Here is a 25,936-nt window from a genome sequence, read left to right on the forward strand (position 1 = left end):
GGCATCACCATGCTTATAAAGGACACGGAACATGGATCCAAACAATTCTTTGAGTGGACCATCTTGGCTTATTAATTTTCATTCTGATTTTGGTCTTTTTTCTTTATGATTTTGTGGGATTTTTTTCAAATAATCCCCAAGTGAAAGAACATACAGAAATAACATTTTGAGTAGAAATAATGTTGCTTAATTGAGAACTATATAATATAATTTGAACAGAAGACAATGTTTTTCAGCACCTTTTATGTTGGATTTTACTGCTTATGTTGGGTGTTATTACTTAGAAATATTGACTTTGATCTAAATCTAGATATTTAAAGGAAGTGTTTCAGTTAGGAATATAATCAACTCTATGATCTAGTTTAATGAACAAAAGCATTCTTCTTTAGGGAGTAATTGATGTCATAGGCAAACTGTAAAGTGACAAAATATGAGTTAAAGATAAAAATTAAAAAATAGAGCTAGATATTGAAATCTGTATACCAAAGCCTGTAGTTATGCACTTGTGAAAACAAAACAGAACAACTTCTACTGGATAATTGTCTACAGAAGTTAAAATGAATATCACAGTATACCTAAGGCACATTTCAGTATGATGGAGGGAGTATTCCAACAGTACTTGCAGTCTCAGTCTCATTGGTATTGACACTTAGTTCTCAGTGGAGCTCAACAGTGTCTTCCCTGTGAAGAAGGTTCATAGGCTTGTTTCAGTGGTGGATGTTCAGTCAGGCTTACTTTCAGAAAGCCATGGTCCTGCCATGCTGCTTCTGAAAAGATAATCCCAGTAAGCATGACATTGAGCATATCTGCTTCAAATTCAAGTGCAGAGACTTGCACTTCAGTATGGAGTCCAGGTAATTTTTTTATATTGCTTTTCTCTAGTGATAAAACATTCTACATTTTACATTTGCAGTCTACAAACAGAATTGTGTTACGACTCTGCATATATTGTGTCAAGTTATACTGTACTTCTGCTTGACTGGGTCTAATTCAGGTAACCATATTTTGTCCTTACAGACAGATACTGCAACCTTATTTTTAAAAATGGTCTTTATAATTCACTTTTTGACACAAGAACTTTGTACTTCTTTTCCTTACTCAGCACATATCAAAAAATTTCCATTTATATATCACAGATTCTCGAGGACCATGTTGGTCATGAAAACCCCTCTGCAAAAAATATTAGTGGAGTAGTGATAAAAGTTTAACAAGGTTTACTTTAATTTCAAAACTCAATCAGCTGCATTCTGTCTTACTTCATATGTTGTGTAAATTTAACATTTAAGAACTTGCGGTCAGTTAAGTTACATTCTTTTAGTAAAAGTTAACATAATTGCCAATATCTTTGAGAGAATATTTACAAAAAATTAACTGCATTTTAATCTGAAAAAAATGTATCTAAAGAATCAGTGTATTGTTATTTGTCTTACAAATTTTTAATATACTTGACAAAATATTTAAACTTTGACATACATGTCTAAATGCACTGAAATTTTTAATAAAGGTGTATAATTGGTTTTGTATTTTGTGTAACTCAAAGAAAATTTTTTTGTTTATAAAGTTATGAGATTTGAAGTAGAATGTTTAAGCGTGAGCAAACTTACTGAACATTCTATATGCTTCATGATTTTAGCTTCCTTATGTGCAGTAGTATAAACTGGTTTTGATTGTATATTTTGTTTTTGAACTTCATGATGTTTCTTTATAAGTAGTCTGAATCTTCACTGAGGATTCCAAAAGTACTGAAAAGATTTCAGTATTGATTTAAAGTTTTGAATGTCATAAATAATCTTAATTTTTTTACATTAAGTGCATTTGATTTTTTTTTTTAATAATGTTATCTTTTTGTGTTTTAGCTCCATATTGCAGTTTAAACCCTACCTTGAGGAATGGTGGAATTATAAATAAAACAGGTGGTCCTGCTGGAAGCAAAGTTCGCTATTATTGCAAACCCGGGTACAGAATGATTGGTCACAATAATGCGACGTGCAGGCGCTACCAAAATGGCATGTACCAGTGGGACTCTCCTGTGCCAATCTGCCACGGTAAGATAGTGCTTTCTTCTTCAGCAGGCTTCTATAATTTCACTCTAAGGCTATTTCACAGAACAAAGATGCAGCATTGTCAATAGTGCTGTATGCCAAGAGAGACTGACATCATGATCTGATTCAAACATATACTGACTTGTGTATTTCATGTGTGCAGAGTTGAAGTACTAAGAACTATTCATGCAGTCAAATACAGACCAAATGAAAAAATATGTTTTCAGTACTTTTTTCTTTAGTAAGGTAAATACCTATAAACAGACCACAGGTCATGATATTGTATTACTGAACATTATATAAAATTCAGTAGTTGTAAGGGATTACTTTATTATTTTAGAAAACCGCTTTATAACCAGTTCTTTATAGATGTAATTTTTAACTTCTTTTCTCTCTTTTTTTTTTTTTATTTTTATTTTTTCATTTTTTGCTGTCATGAAGCTGAATCAGGGTCTACTTTAGCTTGCTGGTCTTGTTAACAGTCATTACTGTTTGTCAAATGATGTGTACGACCCATCCCTGGAAGTGTTCAAGGCAAGGTTGGATGGGGGTCTGAGCAGCCTGGTTTAGTGGAAGGTGTCCCTTCCCATGACAGGGGTTTGGAAACAGATGCTCTTTAATGTCCCATCCAACCCAAACTATTCTATGATTCTATGATAATATCAGGGACCTGGGGAAGATGAAGAAGGCTGCAAATTCTGTCCATATCACACATGGCCTATTCTGACATGTGTCTGCTTCTAGTCTGCTTTATTTATAGAATGAAATTATAGTAACATTAATATTTAAGATTATGATTGGTTAAAACTTGAATTTACTTGTTCTTAACTTTGTAAGACATTAGCATTAGTTTTTATGTCTTCTTCAAAAAAATATTTTGCTTGATGTTCTGTTTCAGTGATGGTTCAGATATTTCTTAAAAGACCATAAGATGAAAGTATGGAAGTTCTGTTTTGTGAATTACAGAAAAAAAAAATAAAAATAAAAATGGCCAGCTGAGATTTAACATGATACTTACTCTTCTGTTGAGGGTGTGCTATTTGTAAGAAAACAAAAAAAGCTGTAGAAATTTGACTACTGTTGAAGAAGTTGAAGGAATAGGGTTCCTATCTTTTATACAGAGTAATATGGTAGCTAAATATTTCTTCTGGATGAGCATTTTCCTGATGAGAAGGGCCATGTGGCTATACCCCTACCAGTCCAGGGAGACTCTCAGACTGTCAGTGTGCCACGAGCAGGACCTGTGTATCTGTGTATACATGCTTCCAGAATCCAGGATGTCTTCTCTCAAATGCCACCATGTTATGTGGTATAATGCCACATATATGCCATATGTGATTTGATACAGCATGTGATTCTGTTTGATCTTCCTGAAGGTCTTTAAATCATGGGAGAATCTGTGTGTGATCTGTATGTGAAGTTTAGGGAGAAATGCTGCTTTTGTACTTAATTGAACTACATTTTATGTGCAGTTTCTGGTGCTGGCATCAAAACTGAAAAGTCAGACACTTTGCAGTAATGAACCTGGAATAATGAATAGGCCTTCAACTTGGGATCAGCAAAATGTAGGATAAAATTTTGTTGCAGATTAAAACAAAATTTTAACATCTGTATGTGGGATAAAGTTTTGATTCATTTGTTTAAACATAGCAGTCTAGTGTAATTTTCAGTGTCCTGAGGTGTTTTACCTCTCCTCCATCCACTAGTAGGGAAAAGTGCAAACTCCTGTGTTATAGGCACTAGGCTTGCAGGATGTCTTGGAGGCCTAAGAATCTCAGGTAACTCCAGACAATGGGGGAAGAAAACAAACCCTATCTGCCTAAAACTTTGTATTTGATCATGCCAGTACAGTTGCTGAAACTTTTGGAGCTATTTTGGCTAGCTGGCAGGTATCTTTTCTCAAAAGGTACCAAAATTTTGGCATCTTAATCTGGACCTCAGTTAGTTTAAGCATTTGAGGATAGAGACAGTATTCTGTGCATATTTGTTAGACTGGGGGAGTTGGGGCCAGAAATTTTAGGAAATTTTACTTTTCTCCAGAATTTAAGATCTTGTGATTCCTTCACTGTCAGAAATTCTATGCAAATGTATCCCTTAGCTTTCTACTGCTAATCTATCCAGAAAATATTAGTCTTCTACTGCTGCTTCCACTAATGTTCAATCAAATAGCAGAGTTCTGTATAATGAAAATGCGATCCAGCACTTAAAAATTCTAAATAGTTTATATTTTTCACAGTTTCTCTTTTTTTTAGAAGTCTAATGTTAAGAGTTTTCTTTTACATTTTTAGTTTTTACATTTTATGTTCACAATGGCAGAGAAAGTGTTTCAAATGTACCATTCTACCCTTGAAAATTATGTCCAAACATAATGAGGTTCATGAATGGAGAAAAAAATTCTTTAAACAATTTAAGAAAAAAGTCCCACTTTTAAGGAGAAAATGGAATAATTCACCAGAAGGAGGAGGGAAAATGTACAATGTGTGCAGGTCTTGATATAACATCCCAGGACTTGAGAGTGGATGACCAGGGGTCAAAGAGCCTCAGAAAGTAATAGATTCTGAACAGAATTTAGGGGGACTCAAGAAAATCATAAAATACTTCAGAAACTTTTTTTACCCTTATTTTGTCCCTATGTGCAAGAAGGAGCTTTGGAATTTTAGCAATCTAGCGTGTTCACAAGTACCTTTTTTCTCAAATTTTAAACTGTATTTATAATTTCATCCTTAGATATGGTTGTAGGTATGTCAATTTCTGTAAACAATAGGAGAAAAGAATATTTGCTACATAGGTTGTTTAATCTTTACTATAAATTTCTTATAAATGTAAGATTCGTCATTTTAATATATAATTTTACAACTCTGGTACAATTATTCCAGCTTGTATGTGTGAATGAGGCATATGTTTTTCAAAAAACTCTGAAATGGAGAGCATATTTCAAAATTTATTTAGTACCTTTTATCAAAATGAATTCTCTCTGAAAAGTAATTAAAATTACACATTTGGTCCAGTCCATAGATTTCATTATAGAATCTTTCTAAATCAAAATGTGTTTGATTAGTTCAGAAATTTCTGTAAAACCAATCCTGCAGGGTTAAATTTGTAATTATAATTTGAATGTGTCAGAATTAATTTTTGAAATCAAGTTTGATCATATTATCAGAAAGGGTAATTTATCGGTTACAAAAACATCTAATTTGAATATGAAAACATCTAATATGAGTTAATCTGATAGAGTCAGAAGATATTTTTCAGTTCCAGTCCTCTCAAATGCAAATGTGTGTAATAATATCCTGAATGCTGTATAAAGAACTTGACTCCTATCTAGGAAATTAGAACTTACTGTTATTGCTTTTATTTCATTTGTGAAGTGAAAAGAGAAACATGAGTCATGCTACATTCAAAAGAGATGTGGGGAGAAAATAACTATTCTTATATAATAGCAGTAAATAGTTGCTGAAAGGAAATAGTAAGGCCCCAGGAATGATACTGGCAATGACATTTGTCAGCCACTGATTAGTTCATGTACAGACTGTCATGCTGGGGGAGAGTAGGAAGAGAAGATGAGGCTGGGGATGAAGAGATGGTAAGAGAAAATAAAAAGAAAGCTTAGCAAGAGGAGCAGTTAGAATGAAAAACTGAAAGCAAGTTGTCAGGGTCAATATGGCTCAGCAGTGCTGGGTTGCCGTGGTCTGGAGGCTGTGACATGGTACCAGTGAGACTGCAGCAGAGTGGCCCTGTTCCTCTAGAAGGCATGAGCAAATGCCCCTCTTTATCCTACCTGTTCTTCCTGTACAAAACTCATCTTTTGACTTTGTTCTTCCTGATTTCTACCACTCATTTTTAAAAGAGCTAAAAATAACTTTAAAGAGCCTTGAAAAACCCTTGGCTGCTCTTCACCATTTGCGTTACTTCCTAGTAGGATTATAAAAGAAAACTGGAGGTAACTACTTTAAGGAAGTTCTCATCTGAATTGTAAGTATTTGGAAAGGCTCAATATCTATGACAGAATCATGATACAAGTATAGCTGATGCCAGCAGTTCCTGCTAAAAATGCTGATTCCAGGTCCTGCCATTGTGCTTACCTCTGTGTTTGAAGTATATAGATGTACATTGTGGAGCTAGAGATCTTTGTACTTTTTGCTGTACTTCAACAATTATTCCAGAACCATGATTGTGTTCCATGTCTACTCTGGGAGAGTGGGCTTGAAAATATCCATTTGCAGTTTGCACAAGACCTATGACTCTGAGGCCACCAAACTACCTCCTCATAAAATTAGGTGTTCTGTGTTTTTCAGCATGGAATTAGGCTTGGGCCTTTTACCTTTTGTTAAAAGTTACTATGCAAAAATGTCCCTCATAGCATACAGTCTTAAAAATGTGAGGTAAGTAATAAATTTAAAATACCAAATTCCAGCTCTCTCTTATAAACAAACCAATGACCATATTTTAGAATATAAAACAGTAAGTGTATTACTCTAGACTAAAAAGATCCCAGAAATGTAAGGAGAAACATGGCAGCAACCTTAATCTAATAGTAGCTCCAAAGATGAATAAAATAATTAATCTGTGCTCTTTTTAGATAGAGGAATTACAGTTAACTTTACTTTTACAGGATCCTAAATTAGGTTTTCTTTATTTTTTTTATTCTTTTCTCAGAGGGGTTAGTGAAATACTGGAATAGATTGCCTGTGGAGAATGTGAAATTTTCATCATTGGAGGTCTTTCGAGAACAAATTAAATCAAGATTGGTCAAGTATAATTTTGATTTGTGACAGGAGAATAGACTGGATGACAACTCATAACAGTTGGGTTTTTTAATACACACAACCCTGTTTTCACTTTCTTTTTTATTTCTGTCTGTATCCAAGTCTGAGAATTGTGAATGCTCTCTTTATTTCCAATTGGACACCATACACATAAGCCACTGAACATGTTTTTGTTTTGAATCCTGCTTTTAGGGACTTCTCTGTTTCTAACTTCAGTTTTTGGGTATTTAAGTGCTTTTCCTAGCACTATGTTCAATGCCAGAAACAGGTCAATGAATGATGAATGTTTGTGGATTAAATTTAGGGATTTTCCAGCACATGAAAATAAACTCAATATCTGACTGTAATGCACCTCCCAGCTTCATTTCTATTCACAATGAAATTGCATACTTGAAGATAAATGGTATGTAAGTATCTTATTGGAATACAGGTGTATAGATATTTTAAAAGACTGTCATAAATCTTAAATTTGCTGATTTTAAGAAGAAATAAATGCAAGTATAAACTGGAACACATCTCAATTTCTAGGTAAAAGGCTTTTCCCCTTGCATTGGAAGAAGTATACTTTACTGCTGTGCAAGATAATAGATACAATTAAGGCTGACTTCTATTTTTAACACTGAATGCACATCTCCCAGCTGGAACCTGTCAGTCTCATCTAATCATTGACCTAAGAAACATGCTGACAGTTCCTCAAGTCAGAAGATTTTCTCACACCATTCTTAATTGTTTAACAACCATGAAGCTTAGAGCTTCAAAATACTTGGTTGTGGCACAGCAGTGTCATTGTTCCCACTGTCCAAAGAAAATATGCCATTTTAGTTTGGTTCAGTTTACTTTGCTTTAAATTTTAAATCACTTGCAATTTAGTGAAACTCTCCTTGCTGATATGCTTTGTTTCAACACTGCTGCTCTATAAGCCTTTAGCAGCCTCTATAAATTTGTAGCAACAGGAATATTTTGTTCCAATCCCAAGCTCTGGGAGTAAAGCATACAAAAAAGTAAATAGATAAGACTATAACTGGAACACTGCCAGAATTCCCAAACTGCCTTTATGGTAAGTAGCTAAAGCAGCAGTGAAAAAAGCCTGATTATTTAGCAGTACAAGATTTAGAAACAACTAAGGAAAGAAGGGACACAGTAAGGGCTCAGGAACAAGCTGAGGATGAAAGTGCTGAAGTGTGATAGGTAAGCATAGATTTTGAGGTGCTTTAGCATACTGGACATTGCATCAGATCTGACATGATTGAGAGGCCCACCTGTGTGCAAACAGGCATTATACATCTTTTATTCCTTAAAATAACTTGCACATAAGAGCTACTCAGTCTTGAACTTTTCAGTGTCTCTAGAAAGGTTATTGCTAAAGGTGAAGAACAAGTGCTGACAGAATTATTAGCTTCTACCATCAACTAAACAGACATGGATTGGTTTGTTGAGGGTTTTTTTTGTTTGTTTGCTTTGTTTTCAAATGGCATAATAAAACCTTCTTGCTTCACTAAAGTATTTGAAGTTATTTAATGTTTGGTGTATTTAGAAATGAAATGAAATAAAGTCCATCTGTATATACAGATGGGCACATACATGGGATGGGTGGATAGACTCATATTTTTGAGTTTTGGTTTTATACAATTAAACGTATATGCACTTAACACAAAGATTATTGTTTTGTTATATGAAATGAGATCTGAAAAAGCTGACAAGAAGTTAAATCTGAACCAAAAGCCTTCAGACACATTGTCACAAGTCGGGGAGAACTGTAATGCATTAGGATGAGTGGAGGCATAGTGCAAGACATTGGGAACATTGAAATCTTTCACAGTAACCATGACTTGAAATGCATTGACATTTTTTATGATGTGCTAAAGTAGAGTGTAACTTTCCATCAGTTCAGCACGTAGACAAACATTTTTTCCAAGTATTGCATGCCTGACAAATGGTTAGAGTTGGTTCTAGTTGTAGGTAAAGGCTTCAGCTGATCTTTAGGGAATATAGCGTATTTAACCAGATATGCCTATGCTGTGTTGAGTACACCAGAGACCTGAGAAACTACCACTCCTGCTGCAGTCACCTTGTGGATAAGGACCTGCCTCCAGAAGATGCAATATTTATTTTTATCCTTCCCCTTCTCCACTTTCTATGACTCGATTCAGAGCAGTTAAAAGTGCTCTCTTAAAAGTGCCCTTCCTTATCACTTCTCTCTACTTTTTCTGACCCAGTACTACTCCTTCTACTGGCAGGAGACTCAGCCCCTGCTCACTGATGGAGAAATACTCAGTTTTGATAAGAGAAGAGCAGTTCTGGTTAGGATACAGAAACTGCCAAGAAGTTGTGTTACAAAGGTGGCAGATTATTTTGGAACTTTCCTATAGTTCTACTTCTGTTAGCATTATGACAAATTCCAGATAGAAGGAACAGCAGAAATGAACTAATCACTCATAATTTTATAATGGTTATATCTCCTCATTGTAATCATATTCAAAGTACTGTGTTGTATTTAATTTAAATTCATCAAATGTGACAACTTGGAAACGCTGAAAATAAATTTGAGAGTTGTGTTATGGTACCATGATGATGTGTTCTGAAATTAATCAATTACATTGAATTGGGTAAATAGTGATAAAAAGTAGATTTATTTTTCAATAAATACTTATCTTCATCAGTGAAACAGATTTCAGACAAACACCGTGATTTCTTCTTTTGAAATTTATTTATTTGTTTGTTTTAAATATGAAAATATTGAATTGCTTCTTACCATTGACTGCATGTAAGGAAAAAATACTTTAATTTGTAAAACTTCACTTTTTATTGGTAAATATTTAAAAATGCAAACTTCAAAGCTGATTTTTATTCGGTGTATTTTATGCAGAGCAGTAAACTGGATGACAATATCAGAGTAGCTCGTGTTTCTTTACACACATACACATATTGGTTTATATGAACTCATGAAATAGATTCATTGTAATAATTTGATAGGTAGTCTGCTCTAAGTTGCCATTTTGCAGAAAGTAACATTCTTTCAGACAAGGTAATATAACTTTCCCTTCAGAAGAGCTGTGGGGCAAACATGAAATTTTTACCAGCTTTAGTAACTTATTAAAGGTCCTAGAGTTAATGTCTGTACATGAAAACTACTTTAAATAAGCATCGTGTTAAAAGAAATTTAAAAAAAAAAATTGTCAAAAGCAAGGGACCTGAGAAGTCAGATGACAGAAGGCAATTTTGACTTGGAGACCTTTCCTAGAAGTGACTGAAATAGACATTTTTATAATTATACTCTGCCCAAAAATTGTGTATTATGAGATAATGTTAAAGGAACTCTGGCTAAATAAATTAATATATGAGCCTAAAAAGCACCCTACATGCTACTCAGACTTCACTAAATTGACAGCAAATTTTGTGATCTTGAAAGAAAAATTGTTCATTTAGAATGAAATACAGAAGAGAAAAAAAAAGTGAAAATAATTCAGTAAATAATTTCCTTCATGGTGTAGAAAATTGATAAGCCTAGATGCACATTATATTTAGAATTATGAAATAGTCAGTTATATAAATTATGTTCAATATATCTGATTAATGTCCTTAAGTGGAGCACTTACCTGTCTAGTCATATGTATGGTTGTTTTTCTCATCAGACAGAAAACGTTAAATTGAATTCTTTAATAACATAGTTCTAAATGCATAGAACCAATGAACATTAAATATATGAACAAACTATGATGAAGTAGCGCAGGATTGAAAGAAAGCCTGAGAGAATGGAGCAAACTATTAGACTACTAAACTACAAGAAAGCATTTAAGAGTTTTTCTGTTCGCTTCTTCTTGGACCAAATCTCTTTGTAAACTTATGATTTTTTTTTTTCTCTGTAGCAAATAAACCATTGTCCTTAGCCTGTGCTGAAAATTCTCTCTCTGCAGTGATTATATTGAACTAAATAATTATTTATAAAATGTTTGTCTATATTAGATGCACTTCTATGTTTTTATCAATGCTTTAAATACTGTTACATTTATCAGAATGTCACAAATATGGTGGAAAAATAATTTCAATTATTATAAATGAGATATGTCTACTAACCTATGTTTCTTATTTCAGTGGTGGGACAGTATTTTAAAGATACATATGATAAAATTGAAGTTATTTATATTTTTCTTTCCTTTCTTTTCAGCTGTATCTTGTGGCATTCCTGAGTCCCCTGGGAATGGTTCAGTTATAGGTAATGAATTCACTTTGGGCAGTAGATTGATATATGAATGTAATGAGGGCTTCAAGCTAGAATCTAGTCAACAAGCAACAGCAGTGTGTCAAGAAGATGGATTGTGGAGCAACAAAGGGAGGCCGCCTGTTTGCAAATGTAAGTGGGCATGTATTTCCCAAGAATAGTTCCCCAGAACTTTCTCAGCACATTCTTCACTGCTGATGTTTAGGTTCTACATATACATATGCCCTGAAGTGGCCATTCAGGAATGTGTCATCATTTAGCATGAAGTAGAAGAGGCCTATAAATTTTTTTAATAAAATACCCCCTTTGTTTTATCTTCTTCAAAACATCTGAATTTAAATTGTTAGATAATTAAGTTTCCTGTATATTTTCTTATTGTGAATAATATGCCCTTCACCATGGTGAGTTACAATCACCAATTAAAATTTCTTTTTTAATATAGCTTCGAAAGTAATAAAAGCAAAAATTATTTCTAAAAATATTAGTGTAGATAATTAAGCTGAATAAGAATCCTTCAGTCTTCATTTCTGCCTCCTGTCAGAAGCAAGCCAATGTAGTGCAGGCTCATCTACTGCAAGGCATGGCCTCTCATTTGCATTGGGCAGCCACTGCATTTCTCTGTCCTGAATCAAAGCAATAATTAACTGAGCCTGACTTCAACGTGACTTGAAATACTGATTAGGACATAATCTCAAAGTTAATGGCTTCTATAATACTATGTGTAAAAATTTTTAGTGTTAATTTAGAATCTTGATTTAATCAACAGCATATGTATGTGCCTTCCAGATTCTGAATTTGATAAGCACTTTAATTTCTTAAACAAGTAAAATTCAACTAATTTTTAAAGAAGCAGTAAATTGAGTAAAATTAGTAAAATGAGATAAATGCAAGAATTGTGAACTCATGCATGATTGTGAAAGGGTTTTTATTTATTTGAATTAATTGATAGCAGTCATTAGAAAATATATTTGAAAGTTGGTTTGAGACAATTTCTAGACATCCTTGACAGATGGTCATTTAACCTAATCTTGAGCACCTTCTTGAATAGTCTCTTTCAGTAATTGACTTTTCCCCTTGCAGTTTTCCCTAATATTTATATAATCTGAAGCTGTTTTTCTGTAGTGTAAAGGCCTTATTTCATTTTGTATCCACAGTGGGAAAATAGAAGTTTCTTTATACTTGTTTTATTCTGTGTTTATTCTCTTTAGTAATGTGTTTGAAAACTGTTATTTTTTCAGTGTAGTGAGTTATCCTTGGTGAGCAGTCATATCTCACCCAGCAGTTCACTCCCTTTCCCTTTTCAACCAGATGGGAAAAAAAAGGATGAAAAATCTCATGGGTCAAGATAAGGACAGAGAGAAGATTCAACTTGGAAAAAGTTAATTTAATGTATTGACAGTTAAAATAAGGTCAATAAGTTTCAGAAAATAAAGGTTAAAAAACATCAAAACAATGCTTTCCTCCCTCTGTTCCCAGGGTCACCTTCATTCTGTTGGTTCTTCTCCTTACTCAAGCCAGTGCTAGGGCATAAGAAATGGGAGTTGTGATCAGCATATTAAAGGCTTCTCTCTGCTTCCCCTTCCTCCTCACACTTTTCCTCTGCTCCAGCGTGTCTCTTCTTCATGAGCTATTGAACTTCAAGATAAACTTGCTCTAGTGTGGATCCTCCATGTTCTTCTCCATCCTCCATCTGTGGATCCAGATTCTTCAAGAAATAATATTCACCTGCTCCAGTGTGGGCTGCATATGGATATCTGCTCTGGCATGGTCCTTTCCATCGGACTGCAGCAAAACACCAGCTCTAGTGTCTGGAACCTCTCCCTTATGTGACTTTAGTATTCCCTCTTCTGTTTCTCACTCTTTTTGTTTCTGCCCTCTCTGCCTGTGCAGAGTTTTGCCCTTTCCTAAACACAGTTTCCCAGAGATGCTACCATGATGGCTGCAGAGCTCAGCTGTGTTCTCCAGTGGATCCTTTGACAGTCCTTTCTGACTGTGCCCCACAGCCTCTCCTCACAAAGGCCACCCTTGGAGCTGCTCACTCACCCCTGCCAACACCTTGACTCCTGAATCCAGTGCACTCAGTCACCTTGTAGAGATAACTATCTTACTGTGATTCATTCTCAGTCTTCCTTCCTACTTTTAGGACCAGACATTCTCATTATTGTCCTCTGGACAATCTCCAATAGATCTTCACCTTTCCTGAAGGGCAGTGCCTAAAACTGTACACAGCAATTCCACAGAGTACATAAAGAGGATTATTCAAAACCAGCTGTGATCACACAGACATGAGCTGAATTCAGAGCTGTGTACAGAGGGAAGGCAGTGCTCCAGTGAATTGAAGTGAGCTTCATTCTCAGAAAAAAATGACAGTGTACAAAGCACATAACTTGAATGAATAATCAACAAAAATGTCAGCAGATTTTTTTTTTTTTTTTTTTTTTGAGGGAAGAAGCCATATAAACTATCTGGGGATTAGATATGCTAAATTAATTACACTATATCTGCAGTGAAAAAACAAACAAACAAACAAAAGCTTGTATTATTGAAATGTCAAGCTTAACCAGACAAAGACTACCCTTTAAAACAAAACTTAATTATTAACATTTAGCACAACTTTGAACATTAAAAATTTTATTTAGTATTTATAATAAATTAAAAAGTTATATACCATTTTCTTTCTTCCTTGTCTTCTCTTTTCCTTTTCTAAAAAATTATTGTTTGAAAAAAAAATCCAATTACTTCTAAATCTAGGAATGCTAAATTAAAGTGCTTGTGATGTACCTGACAATTCAAAATCAATATTTTCAGAATGGATTGCTATTCAGAGGCAGGCATGGTTTACCCAAGATTTCTTTCTTGCAAAGTGCAGAAGGGCTTAGGCAATCTCCATAACAACCTGTTTTATCCAGTATTGTTATATAAAGTTAGATATATTTAGTCTCTGGAAACAGAAACATCTCTAACTTGATGGGAAGCAAACACAGCACAGAAAAGTAAATGGTAAATAAATAAATCTGGTTTTATTCCCATGTGTATTAAAATGAAGGTTGAAATCAGGGCAGTTTGCTTTGCAAAGCATGTCTGATAATATCATGCCTGAGGCAGATATTTGAAATGCCTTTCTTTTCATTAAAAGTATTTACATCAGATTTGAAGCATGAAAAATATGATTTGTGATGGTCATAGAGCAAGACACAGATTGATCATGGATATTAGGCTATTGAATTTAATTACAGAAAATACAAAGCAACAGATATCTACTAAGTAAGCCTAACTGAATGACAAATACCTTCTGCATAGAGATCCCTAGAGCATGATGCAGGGAAAAGACTTCTCTATTGCTCTTCCATAGAATCAGAGAACAGTTTTGTTGGAAGGAAGATTATAAATCATCAACCCTCCCTGCTGTGGACAGGAATACCTTCCACTGGACCAGGTTGATTACAGCCTCATCTAACCTGTCTTTGAACACTTCCAGGAATCGGGCAGTCCCAGCTTCTCTGGAAATCTGTTCCAGTGCCTTACCACCCTCATACTGAAGAATTTCTAATCTAAACTCACTCTCTTTAAATTTGAAACCATTACTCCTTTTTCTATCACTACATGCTCTTGTGAAAAGTCTCTATCTCTCTTGTAGCCCCCTTTAAGCACTGGAAGGCTTCTCTAAGGTCTCCCAGGAGCCTAACTTTTCTCCAGGCTGAGTGACACCATCTCCCTCAGCCTGTTATCATCAGAGGTGCTTTTGGCCTTCTCTGGATTCATTCCAACAGGTCCACATCTTTCTTTTGTTGGAGTCCCTAGAGTTGGACACAGTAATCCAGGTGAGGTCTCACAAGAGCAGCATAGAGGGGTAAAATCACCTCTCTCAACCTACTGGGTCACACTTCTTTCAATGTAGCCCAGAATACAGTTGGCAAGTGCACGTTGCTGGGTCATGTCAAGCTTCTCGTCAACCAACACCCAAAGTCCTTCTCCTCAGGGCTGCTCTCAATTTATTCCGTGCCCAGCCTGTACTTGTGCTTCAGATTGCCCTGACTGATGGGTAGGACTTGGCCTTGTTGAACTTCACAAAGTTCACTTTTATCCATTGATTCTTCAAATCTATGTCTCTCTGGCCTTTGCTCTTACTGCTTTCCTTTTCAAAGGAGTATGTGGATGCATTACATAGAATGTTGAGTTTGGCTCATTGAACCACGAGATGGTTCATTCTTCTAACATTTTAATTGGCTGAGATATTCCCTTTAACTGCATAACTTTATAGCTCTTTTCCACTATTCCTTTAATATATTTATTCAAAGATTTAAATTAGGTCCTTGATTGGTTTATGCTAATTCATCTAACATCAAATATTTTAAGGAACAGCTAATTGCACTTTTCCATAATCTTAATATTGCAGATTTCACTGTAGATGTTTTTTTTTTTGAAGGTGTGTGTGCTGAGCTGTAATGTTGATGAACCAGTGATGGTTCAGACATCTTTTTTTCCCTAAAAATTAATTGGAAAATAATTATAAATTTTGTAATTTATAAGTTTATTAATTAACCTTTTTCATAATTTTCAATATGTTTGGAAAATATCTAATATAGAACTTAGAATCATAAGAAGTTCTGAAATAAAACATTAGTTGTAGTATAAATGCAAAACCAAATTTGCTAAGATAAACAGGCAAAGATTCACCATCAACTCGTCGTAAATATTGTGCTGGTGATTTTTATTTGCTAAGACATTCAGAACATTATACTCATTTTTTTTAACAAATCCTAAGGTCAGTAAGTATTTTTTTAAGTATTTTGTCAGTGTTTGGTATGTAACATGGAGTACGTATTCAATGAACTGCAGTAAAACAGTTTATAAATTTAGCAATTTTAAATTAGTCCAGATACATTAGACTGAAGACAGATCGGCTTGATATAGCTGGCTGGATTGACAGACTGATGCTGAATACCACATGATCCTTTTGTTTGTCTGTTTTGAGGTTTTGAAGCCTTTTCTATTTGAATATATTAGCCAACACAAACAGCTTAATTATTTTTCTTTTCTGTCAGCATACTATCAACTATACTATCAACTTGCTCAAGTGATCCTATTTTGTTCTTAGGTCTTTGTTCATAGACTCTGTGTTGTATAGCATTACTTGGTTTCCTACTGTCCTCTAATTTTACTAAATTTAAACGACACTAGTATCTCAGATATAATGCATGACTTCACCTTAATGTTGGTCTTATTTTTAAGCTAATAGTGAAGTTATTCAAAAGGTTAAATTTGAAAAATATAGGTCACATTACTGCATTAAGTTCACCAAATAGTAAGGCCAAAATGGCCTTTCCACTTTTTTGTGGTTGGTAATTACCAGCTGAAGAATGGCAATCAAGTATTATGTGCACCTTGAAAATAATAGCAACTACTGCTAAAGAGCAAGTTCCTGTAATTGAGATATTTTTCTATCATGAACATCGTACTCTTTTAAAAAAAAAGATAATTGCACTCAGAGTCACAATATTCAAGATACTCTTGAAGAGCAACCTTCAGACGTTTTTCAACACTTCCTAGAATAAGCTTTTCCATGATTATTTTTCACCTTTCATACTTGGAGCAGTAAAGGAATAAAATTTTTCACTGAAGTGGGAATGATAGTCCTGCAGTTTCCAGGGTCTTCTTTCTTGCCTTTCTTGAAAACTGGGACAGTGCTCTCCGTCTTCCAGTCAGCTGGGACCTCTCCAGATTGCAAAAAAATGCTCAAAAATCATTGAGAGAGGTTTTGCAATGACATCACTGAGCTCTTTGAGGATTCTTGGATTAATTCCATCAGACCCCATAGATGTGTAAAGATCCAGCTGGATCAGCAGATCCCACACAGTTTCAGGGTTAACTAGGAGTTGGTCATTCTCTCAGTCATGATCCTCCAGTTCAGGGCTCTGAGACCACCTTGGTGCATCATCCTTGTTGAAGACAATGCAATAAGCACCTCTGCCTTGTCCATGTCCCTGTTTGTGAGGTGACCATCGTCATCCTGTTATTAATAATCCTCAATATTATTTTTATATTGACTTTTGCCATTAATATATTTGAAAGAAATATGTAAGTTTATTGTCCATCATATTTTTGGCCAGCTTCAACTCCAGCTGAGTTTTGACTGGATTAATTTTCTCGCTACAGTGACAAGCAGTATCTCAATATTCTTCCATGACACTTTATCTTGCTTCCACAGGGAATGCACCTTCCTTTTTTGCCTGAGATCCCTGTTCAGCCAAGCTGGCCTTTTGCCTCGCCTGCTTGACTTCTAACATTCCTGTGCCCTTAGGGAGACTGTTTTAAAGGTGACAAGCACTAATGGATCAAAACACCTGCAAAAATATTTTTCATGGGGATTTTACTTACCAGTTCCCTGAGAAGTTTGTAGTCTACTCCCCTCATTCCAGAGCTGAGGTTGTGCTGACACTTTTTCCTCCTGTCAATAGAAATTTTAAACTCAGTAGCTTTATGGTCACTGAGGCCAAGATGGCCACCAGTCTCCACTTAGTTTACAAGATCCTCCCTGTTGATAAGCAGTAGATCAAGGAGTGAATCTTTCTGAGCCATCTCTACTTTGATCTGTTCCATAAAGTTATCATCCTGGATTTTAGTAATCTTCTGGGCTGGGTTGTAGCAGCTGTGTGGTTCTCCCAGGTAATTTCTGGCAAATTGAAGTCCCTCATAAGGACAAGAGCAGTTGACTTGGAAGCGTGTCCCTTAGTTGCTCAAAGAATAATTCATTGGCATCATCTTCCTAGCTGTAGGTCTACAGTAGGCTCCCACAATAACATTCACATGATTTGTTTGGCCCTTTATTCTTATCCAGAAACTCTCAACTGAGCCATTGCTGAGAACTCCTTGTATCCCTTCTACTACATTTTTGCCACCCCCTCACCAGCTTTTGCCTTTTCTGCCCTGCCTATCCCTCCTAAAGAGGCTGTAACCATCCAAGAGGGCACTCCAGTCACAGGATTCATCCCACTGGGTTTAGCTTAGGCCAATGATATCAGACTGGGTCTGGGGAAAAGCTTTGAGCTCATTTTGCTTTACTTACACTGTGTGCACGTGTAGAAAAATTTTAAGTGAGATACTTTGTAGCCAGCACCTTGTGAAGAAGATTGAGAGATTAGTGGTTTTTTCCTCAAATTTTGGCACACCGTACCATCACTCATCACTGCCAAGCCTGGTATTTTCCCTTTCCCCCTTCCAAACCACTTTAAAGCTCTTTCAGTGAGCCCCACCAGCTCCTGTGCTAGAGCTCTTTTTCCCCTCTGAGAAAGGTGCTTCCTATCAGATGTCTGTAGACCAGTTATTAAGTAGATCATCCCATGGTCAACAAAACCCAAATTTTTCCACCCACACCAGCCTCCAAGCTACATATTGACCTGACAGATCTTCCTGTTTCAGTTGTATTTTTTTTTTTTTATTGTAATATTATCTCATTAAGAATTCACTGCTTTTGAGTATATTCAGAATTACAAATATAGGGAGATTATCATGTCATTAAAATAGATAATCATGATTTCAAATTATAATTATGCTTTCTGACATGTATTTTATGTAAATAAATATTATTCATACATTTTTGTATAAAAATGCCTGGAGAAGTAAGAGAACACCTCCACATCTGCAAGAAGTTGAGATAATCCCTTACAAAGTTTCATGTATGTAAATGAGAATTTAAATAGTGCCCAGACCATAATTTCCAAGAGACTGACTATAAGAGGCAAGTTGATGCACTCATTCACAAACCATGTGCACAAAATCATGCACCTTATAATAGTCACTGTTTTGTTTCTCGAAGGATGAGGAATTTAATAAATCAAAATCAGTCCCTGTAAAATTAAAGTTTTTCAAGCAGCAGGTTTAGTTGATTACATCAACACAGCCAGAAGTATATTCTGTATTGAGGAACATCTTGAATTAGAAATTGTACATTTATGCATTAGAATCTGATAGTTGTTTATAAAGTGCGCTTGCAAATCTATGTGTATCTATAGATAAAGAAAGAATAAATTGCATACTGACCTCAGGATGTAGTGGTAACATCCATGCAGCTTATTTATATATTTTGAAGTAGCTGAGCCTGTCTTGAGATGTCCTATGGTTAAGACTAAAATTTTTGCTATTGGACTAAATAAGAAACTTGCTTTCATATTTGAAAAACACAATAAAACTATTCTTTTGAAGAAGGAGTGATAAAAATTTTAAAGTTGATAGGCATTAAGTTCCTATGTAGAATATATTTTGTTTTCGGAAAGACTTATATGTTTTCCAGTAAAAGTTGTTGAGTGCTTCAATATGCACATTTTATTTAACTACAAGTACAGAAGAATGTTTCTTTGTTTATAGTTCATAATTTTTCTATAGCTATGAAACATAGTTTAGTGTCAACACCAAAATAAATTAAATTAGGAAGTAGGAAGTCCTCTATTTACCTGGGATTCCGAACTCCAGTAGTCAAAATATAGTTTTAAAAGCTAAAGTGGAGACCACTTAAGTTTCAAACTGATTGTACACTGGCAATCCTTCCTAAGATATACCAAAGAAATCTAAGAAAATATTCTATAATTTCAACTCAATATAACATTATAATCTTGCATTTGGAAGTTCTTCAAATTATTTCTCATTTATTAATACTTACGCATCTTCATAGATATGCTGTGTTTAGTTCCGATTTTTCTGGATGCCAAAATTTTCCATGGGTAAGATAACTATTGGAAAAGGTAGATGTATAATTATAGAGCTGACATCTAAATGTTAATGCTTAATTTTTACGGGAATTTTGATTCTATCACTTCCCCTTTAGTTCAATGATTTCCTGAACTAGTCTCTTCCATCACACATTCATACTTGTGATAGAAACTCTTTATACTTCTCAGACAGTGTGATGTCTATAGAGAATGTATTTATTTATGTATTTATTTTGCCAGATTGTTAGTCTTTTTCCTGGTGTAATGGTATGAATTTATTGTAGCATAAATGAGAACCAGACTCTTCTTTTTATTTCTTCATTTGGGATTTTTACACACTTACTCTTAATGTTTTTGTCTTCCACTGAGCAACATATAAAGAAACTAAACTTCTGCTGCTTCTTCTTGCTGTTCGTGGTTGATTTTCCTTGGAACCTACAGCTTTTTTCAGCTATTTCTGGGGTAGTAGCTTTTTCTAAATAATTCAGTTCATGAATCTTAGTGACATAAACAGTGAGTAATTCATACTGACTTTTTCTATAGCAGGGAAATTGTGAATAACATGGTAAAAGACAACAAATATAACTCTTTAAAATAGTCATAAATATTTTCATTATGCTAGTCTAGAGTCATTGGTACATTAAGATAAAATTCATGTCAATATCATAAATATTGTAAGCGTTCTGTGGACTTAAATTGCAGAGCATCAAATTGAAACTGAAAAAAGAACATAAATTATACTTCTTGTCTACTATCAGTAACTGCATTCTCCTACAAAATATGAACTACTAAAAGCAACAGAACAGAAATAACTTCAAAAATCTTCCTAAGTATCATCAGGTTTTTTAAAGTTTTCTAAACTGGAATTAATTAATTTTCCTGTACACCCACAATATATGGTTTTATAGTAATTAGCATTTCAATGTGTGCTAGCAGCTTTTATAGCAACCTGTTTTAAGAGCTTCAAGCTTTGCAAACATTACATAGCAATATTTGCTTTCCCTTTTACATCCACCATAGTCTGTGATGTATTTTGTCTCTGAAACCTTTGAATAAATCTCATTAGAGAGCATAACTGTATGTCATTGTTCCACTACATCCGCTAAGTGAAAATATACTACAAACTCCAGTTTGTAATACTCACTGTATGAGAATTATTTTTCTTAGAACTCGTCTTTCCAAAATGACTATGGTATTCGAAGTCTTAGGTTGTGAAACATCTGGCAGTAAGGCATGACATATACCCATAAAGAAATTTAGGGGCAGAATGCTAATATGTACATGTCCTTTCTTCACAGCTGTAACCTGCCCTAGCATAGAGACTCTTCTGTCAGAACATGTTGTCTGGAGACTGATTTCTGGGTCACTGAATGAGTATGGAGCTCAAGTCATGCTCAGCTGCAGTCCTGGATATTATTTATTGGGTCAAAGACTCATACAGTGCAGGACTAATGGAACCTGGAGTGTAGGCAATGAAAAGCCAACTTGTAAGGGTAAGGAACATACTTGTTTTTGGGATATCCTATGCTTTTTAATACAAATATTTTCTTTTATAAATAAAGACTTTAATAAACTATATTGCTCTCACATTCGAATAAGTAAGAAAGTGTGAAATTTTCATTAACTTTAAATTAATTTATTCCAACCCCTTGTTGGAGTTGTTAAGTACAATGTTTCATACAAGAGCCTGAAGTAGCATCAAGAAATCAATCTGCATTTATTCTACTAGGTGGTGCAAAAGTATTTGAAAAATACTAGGAGAGAATGTTATTACTTTAGAAGATTCCAGATTAGAAGATGATATTGCTTTGACCTCTTGGATGAAGCATTAAAACTGTACTGTTGAAGAAACATTCATATGAACTTTTATAGGGTCTTCATACAAAAATGCCACAAATTACATCAATCCTAACTTTGGATGTTTGAAGTGTTAGAGAACTTTGGCAATCTCAGTGGAATTACAGAGATTTCAAGGGTTACAGTACCAGTTTTAACAAATTTCTTAACAAATTTAATTTTTTCTTTTACAATGTTATTTTTTGAAATTATGTTAACTGCTGTGTCCCTTTCTGTTTGTGCACATAGACTAAAAAATGTAGTTTTGATATCCTGCCTAATATGCAGCTACTCTTCAGCTGCTGACAAGTCTTTGAAAAGATAGTTCTTGCCTGCCCTCTACGATTACAGAAATTTTATGTGAGTAAAAAATGAGGTGATCCACATCAGATGCAGTTAACCAAGAGTATTAGATAGAGAAACACAGGGAGTTTCTGACTGAAGAGATATTGGTTAATTTGTAAGAAGGGTACATTATTTTTCCCTCTGCTAGAGGACTGATTAGGATTTAATTACAGCAAACTTCGTTCCCCAAGAGATATTCAGTAATATTCCCCTTAGAAGTGGATCATTAAGATCCAGAAACACACTGCAGAGTATTTTTGTGGAGTCTACAGTTTTATTTCTCTGTGTCACTGACATGCTAAGGACAGTTTTTTGGTTTTTTTTTATATATATATATTCTAGTTATTTATTTTTCTGAGTAGGAAAGCCTATTGAAACACTGATGATAAGGAATTTAGAGTATATTTATCAATGTCTAATTGTCCACAATATCTCTAAAGGAATTGCAAAACTTCAAATTAGAGGTCATTCTGGATTAAGGGAAATCTAATTAGTAAGGTTTTTTTAAAAAAATATGCTGAACTGATGCCTAAAAATACTGATATAGCTCATTATTCATGTAGTTTATGTATTTTTAAGTGTAATATCTGTAATTAGAGCAAATAAAGCATTTGTAATAGGTTTAGAGCAGTTCATTCTATTGAGTCAATCTCTTCAAATGGAGTTTGATTTATTTTTTAACATAAATGTAATTAATAGCACTAAAACTAGAAATTGTATTGTTAGGCTAATCCACAAATTACATTAATGTGACTTGATCATAGACAAAAAGATTCTTACTCATCTCTGGGCATATTATGAACATAAGAAACTCTGATCATAAATTTTCTGATTATGACTTTGTTCAGTAATCAGTAGCTGGTACTTGATTTTATCCAAATTCTAACCAGTTCCATGTTGTTTTCCATAGCGAATGTTTTAAAATATATAAGAGTGGGGCCTTGGGATTTCAAATAGGAAGTTGTGATCAAGATGTTATTGAAAGTAAACATATGATTTATACTAATATGTAAATACAGTTGAAGCTCTTGAAGACATTGGTCTGCATCTTAAATTGCAATATTATTGATATACTCTTGTAGAAGCAAAAGAAATTACAGAATGGCTTTGATAATATTAGTTTGATGCATTCTTGAAAGACAATTTTTCATGTGGTGTGCAATATCTGTGAGTCACAGCTGATGCTACAGAAAGTTTCTGTGAAAATTGGTCAAATCTAGTCCAGCAAAACCAGATGATCTATTGTTTTAGCAAGCAGACTATCATATATCATATATACTATATGCTAATGAATAGTAGTGGGAAATAAGGAAAATGTTCATAACAATTCAGAGTACTAAATGTTAAAAAGATTTATAATACCTTTAAACTGACACAACACTGAAAATTACCACAGAAAGTGTATTTGAGGAGTAGCCATGGATATGTACATATGGAATGTAACCACAATCTTCTCAGGAACTCATGCAATTATCTTGTTTCAGAACTAGAAATATGGATTGGCTGCTGTCAAGATATGCAGGTATCCCAAAGAATTTTTAAATTTAGAACATCTGTTGCTAAATCAAGTATAATTTTGAGCCTGTTCTGTGGAATACAACTCTTGTATTTATTCCTATTAGGTTTACTTTTGAAGAATATACATGGTGATGTACTGTCTTCTAGTCAAAAAAATTATGAATAGCATTTTCACATTTCAGAATGTTCTGTTCCTTTTTTTTTCCGTAGTTATCTCCTGTGGTGGTCTACCATCTCCACCAAATGGAAATAAGATTGGAACCTTAACAGTGTATGGAGCTACAGCAATATTCACTTGTAACACGGGATACACATTGGTTGGTTCTCACGTGAGAGAGTGCTTGGCAAACGGTCTCTGGAGTGGTACTGAAACACAGTGCCTAGGTAAAACCCCCACATTTCTGTTCTTTGTTTTATTTTGGTTTTTTCATAAACAGTACCAAGAACTGGAATTTGTCTCTTATCATGCAACTTTTTTGAATCAACGAAAAATAAAGGTACCTTAAATATGAAAATATTGTGTACTGAATATGATTTTGTGCTATTCTACTAGCATATATATTTTAATTAGAAATTAAATTACTTTTTATTTTGTTGTAATGATTTTCAAACCAGTATGATTTTTAAGTGACTCAAATAATCACCCACATTCACAGCACTTTTCTTTGTGGAGCAGTGTGTGGAGCATTTGGAGCTTCAAGATAATCTTCAATTAGGACTATTCCTGATGCATTCCAATGACAGTTGAGCTTTCAGCATATTGACCATTTGATCAGGGGAATCAGACAAAAGGCAATCAAAAGTGAAACAAAACCAAGACTCTTTCAAATCACTCTTTCAATCCCTGAGATTTATATAGTTTGGACATTAATTTTCACCCCAACTCTTGCTCTCTTCAGATCCACTCATATTGGTTCACACTCCCAAAACAGATGTAAAAAAAAGGTTCTTTTTGTAACATTTGATGCTCAGAAATGGGTTTATTCTTGGTTGTGAAGAGGATATTTATTTCTGGAATCTGTTATTTGCCTTGTCTGCCCTCATTTTTCAGATTTTTCTCCTAGCCTTATAGCTGGATATACTAGGTTGCTTTCAGGAAAGGAGAAATTCTGCTTTCCACTTCCAAGCTCAACCTCACATAAAAAACATCTTTCTTCTCTGCTGCCTCACTATGTCATTTTAGCAGAACACATAGTATTCCATGCTTATCTTTATATTCAAGTGTACATAGGAATGTCGAAGCACCTCTCCTGGGTGGTGGATCTTTTACAGTGGATCTGTTGCAACACTGTGGATCATGTGCAGTCCCTGATGGAAGGCCTCAGAAATGAGTCTGTGGGCTATGGCCTCCCTGTGCTGGACCCAGACAGAGCTGATTTTTAGCACAGCTGCTGAGTTGGCTTTCCTTGTGGATACATTCTTCTCCCCAGGCTTGTTTACTTCTTATACCCAAGATAATTGGGCAATAGAGCCAACTTTATCTTATCTCAAGCTTTTGTCAGGTGGCTTAATTTTAGGTCCAGATTTCCAGGAATTCACAGAGACTTAGTCAGTGTTGGGGGATAGGTTTGGTGACCACACATCAGCAGTGGCTTCTTTATACAGCTTGCCATAGTGGGCAAAGTCCTACAGTGATCTTAGCAATGCTTGAGCTATTAACCGTTAACACATCAATTTCTCACAGATACTAGGCTGCAGCAGAAAGAAAAATAAAGACAGAATATTATCAGAAAAAAATATATGGCACAGAATCATGTAATTCAGATCAGAATTAAGACTTATAACCTTTCATTATGTATTCCTGATTTACTCCTTAATTTTGCAACAGGAATGTTTGTAGTTCAATTTTTTGGAATATAGTTTTATACTATGTTGTCTCTTAAGACACAAAGTGGTCAAAAGTAGTGATGATTGTCTCACAGAACTAACCTAACTTCTAAATGTCAGTTCATTATTAGTTGCTTCCCAGCAAGATGTAGTTTTTACTGGCAAATTTTATGAAAATGAATAACGCTTCTCTGTCTTGATATATTTGCGCACGTTATTGTTCAATTTGAAATAAGCTGTATTAAGACATTTTGATGAAGGAAATAAGCATAGGATAGCATAAGCACAGGACATAGGCATAAGCACAGTACTCTAATTGTTACTTCTTTTGATATTTAGAGCAGAAAAGAAGTAAAATAAACTTTTTTTACCTAGGAAAAAATTGCACTGCTGTGCTGCTTAGGGGAATGCTATGATTCAGCATTATTTTTTCACGTGTAAGTTCATCAGTTCCACAGTGGAAGTGTATGGAAAGTTTGTATCTAAAGACACATCAGCTATCTATTGGTGTCAGGTTATCCCTGGACTGAGGCTGACTGACATCTAAATATGTTGGAACTGCAACTGTGAAGATCCAACAACCCAAAACTTTTATGTGTAAGAGTTTTCCACAGCCCTTTCTTCCGTTCCAAACATGCAAACGCTACTGCAAAAATAGAGTTATTATCCCTATAGGTT

General features: G+C 34.6%; 1 protein-coding gene across 1 annotated transcript in view; it reads left to right on the top strand.

Moving 5' to 3' along the window:
- Positions 1-25,936, top strand: part of CSMD1 (CUB and Sushi multiple domains 1) — a 1,065,588-nt gene that overhangs the window by 983,856 nt on the left and 55,796 nt on the right. Inside the window, exons 49-52 of the mRNA XM_014251392.2 lie at positions 1,857-2,045; positions 10,974-11,159; positions 21,031-21,225; positions 23,642-23,815. Coding sequence (XP_014106867.1) covers positions 1,857-2,045; positions 10,974-11,159; positions 21,031-21,225; positions 23,642-23,815 — 744 coding nt within the window. The remainder of the gene's footprint in view (positions 1-1,856; positions 2,046-10,973; positions 11,160-21,030; positions 21,226-23,641; positions 23,816-25,936) is intronic.

This window comes from Pseudopodoces humilis, chromosome 3 (genome assembly GCF_049639895.1).
Source record: "Pseudopodoces humilis isolate 2021_Gansu_Grassland_sample_001 chromosome 3, ASM4963989v1, whole genome shotgun sequence".
NCBI classification, from domain to species: Eukaryota; Metazoa; Chordata; class Aves; order Passeriformes; family Paridae; genus Pseudopodoces; species Pseudopodoces humilis.